This window comes from Austrofundulus limnaeus, unplaced genomic scaffold (assembly GCF_001266775.1).
Source record: "Austrofundulus limnaeus strain Quisiro unplaced genomic scaffold, Austrofundulus_limnaeus-1.0 Scaffold578, whole genome shotgun sequence".
Taxonomy (NCBI): domain Eukaryota; kingdom Metazoa; phylum Chordata; class Actinopteri; order Cyprinodontiformes; family Rivulidae; genus Austrofundulus; species Austrofundulus limnaeus.
The window spans coordinates 67,466-69,967 of record NW_013952980.1 but is presented as its reverse complement, the minus strand read 5'-3'; the positions used below and the strand labels follow the sequence as shown (position 1 = coordinate 69,967).

The window sequence follows — 2,502 nt, the reverse complement described above, 5'->3', positions numbered from 1 at the left end:
AAGCTAAGCTAAGCTAAGCTTTAAGCTAACTGCTAATGCAAATTTAAAAAAGCTGTAATTCAGCCATTTTAAGACTTACAGAGCTGAAAACTGATATAGTTGTGTTTAAGAACAAGCTTTGACAAATTTTGAATACTAAATAAAAATTCATGATGGCCACCAGCTAATTTGAAGCTGCAATAATTCGGCTATTTTAATACATATTGGGCTACAATTTGGTGTGGTGGTAAGGACAATCCCCATCACATAATAAARCCACGGGAAAAATCCAAGATGGCTGCCATAGCTAAAAAGCAAAATTGACCACAACTCAGCCATTTTTAAACATATTTGGCTCAGATTTGGGATGATAGTAAATCACAGTGATCTCAACAAAGTACATTTTTATTTAAAGATGGTTTGTGACGAGCCCTTTCAGGAACTATTCTAGTTTGTTTGTTTTCTTTCTTTTTTTGTAATTAACACTAATATTTCAGCAATTATAACTTTCACATTTCAGTTTTATTTTATACTTTTACAGAAAAAGTCTATGTTTTTTCCAGTTCTGTTTGTTATTTGTCCCTGGAGCATGACGTGTGTGTACCTGAGCAGGTAAGGAGCTGGTGGATTACATCTCTCGGTACCTGAGCTCCATCAGAGACAGGCGGGTCATTCCAGACGTGAAGCCGGGTTACCTGCGTGAGCTGCTTCCTGCGGCGGCGCCTGCAGAACCCGAGGACTGGGAGAACATCTTCAACGACATCGAGAGAGTCATCATGCCAGGAGTGAGCTCCTGTTCCCGCCTGCCGTCTGCTTAATTGTTTTATTTATATCAGTAAATAAGTTTTATTGTGTTTTGTTGTGTTGTGTTGTGTTGTGTTGACGCAGGTTGTTCACTGGCAGAGCCCTCACAACCACGCCTACTTCCCCTGCCTGACCTCGTGGCCGTCCATGCTGGGCGACATGTTGGCCGACGCCATCAACTGTTTGGGATTCACCTGGGTCAGTAAACAACAAACAACAACAAACAACAACAACAACAACACGAATAAATAAAAGAGACTCCAGAATTTTAGAAGTGGGGTTCTGTGGAAACATAATTAACAGTAAACATCCTACCTGCAGTAGATAGTTGAGTTTGGCTGCAGAACAAAGCGACCTCTGTCCGTTTAACGCTGTGTTTGGGTCATGAACAGGCATCCAGCCCGGTCTGCACAGAACTGGAGATGATTCTGATGGACTGGTTGTGCAAAGCGCTCGGACTTCCTGTTTTCTTCCTGCATCATCATCCTGACAGCCGAGGAGGAGGAGTTCTGCAGGTCTGTTTTTTTGTTTTTTGTTTTTTTGTGATCTCAATACTTCTGCAGACTTTGTGCTGTTTTAGCTGTTTGTGTCAAAGGTTCGGCTGATTCAGGAGGAGGAGGAGCATCTGACAGCTGCTTTTAGAAACCGTTATGCTACATTTACACCAAACACGTTTTGAGCATCAGGAGCGTCTGGTTTACATGTAGGATCATTCCAGTGTCCATTATTGTGACAGAGGTAAAAAGGACTTTGCCTGGAGGAGGAGTAGTGAGGAAGTCAGCTGTAAGTTATGAAAACTACGGTTTAAAGGCTCCTCCTCCCAGACGAGCGTCTACGTTCACCTGGAACACGTCTGTCCTCACTGGACACCAGCGTCAGCAGGTGTGCAACACGTTTGGTGTAAATGTAGCATTGGTTATGAAATATCCTTCTTTCAGTTTTGCTATTTTTATTTTCTTTTTACTTTTTGTAATTTTAGCTTACATTTAATTACTTTATAAAATAATTTAGTTAACTTTTCATGATTTTCTTGTGTTTTTATGCTAAATTTAGCTTTTTGCTACTTTTGACTTACAGCTAGCATTTTGATACGTTTAGCATTTAGATGGTCTGTATTTGGTTCTGATGGTCTGTACTTGGTTCTGAAGGTCTGTACTTAGTTCTGATGGTCTGTACTTGGTTCTGTATTTGGTTCTAATGGTCTGTACTTGGTTCTGATGATCTGTATTTGGTTCTGATGGTCTGTACTTGGTTCTAATGGTCTGTATTTGGTTCTGATGGTCTGTATTTGGTTCTGATGGTCTGTACTTGGTTCTGATGGTCTGTATTTGGNGGCGTGTCTTGTTCTCAGAGGGTGTGGTCTCTGGTTCTGAGGGTCTATAAAGGGTTCTGTGGTCTCTGGTTCTGGTCCAGTCCTCGTCCCTGCAGCCTCTTGTTGCTCCTCTCTGCTCGCTCAGAATGCAGGCTGAGGAATACAACCGCAGAGGTGAGTCCAGATTCATCATCGGTCTGTTCAGCTGCTCCTCTTCTCTTTCTGAAGATTTCAGCTGTTTCTGCAGACTTTAGTTGTTTCTGCAGACTTTAGCTGTTTCTGCAGACTTTAGCTGTTTCTGCAGACTAAATGTTTCTGCAGACTTTAGCTGTTTCTGCAGACTTTAGTTGTTTCTGCAGACTTTAGCTGTTTCTGCAGACTTTAGCTGTTTCTGCAGACTTTAGTTG

At 41.7% G+C, this 2,502-nt stretch overlaps 1 protein-coding gene across 1 annotated transcript in view; it reads left to right on the top strand.

Moving 5' to 3' along the window:
• Positions 1-591: 591 nt before the first annotated feature.
• The window catches only part of hdc (histidine decarboxylase), a gene marked incomplete at both ends in the record, with an annotated part of 15,114 nt that continues 13,203 nt past the window's right edge, over positions 592-2,502 (top strand). Inside the window, 3 exon segments of the mRNA XM_014026651.1 lie at positions 592-764; positions 868-981; positions 1,176-1,298. Coding sequence (XP_013882105.1) covers positions 592-764; positions 868-981; positions 1,176-1,298 — 410 coding nt within the window.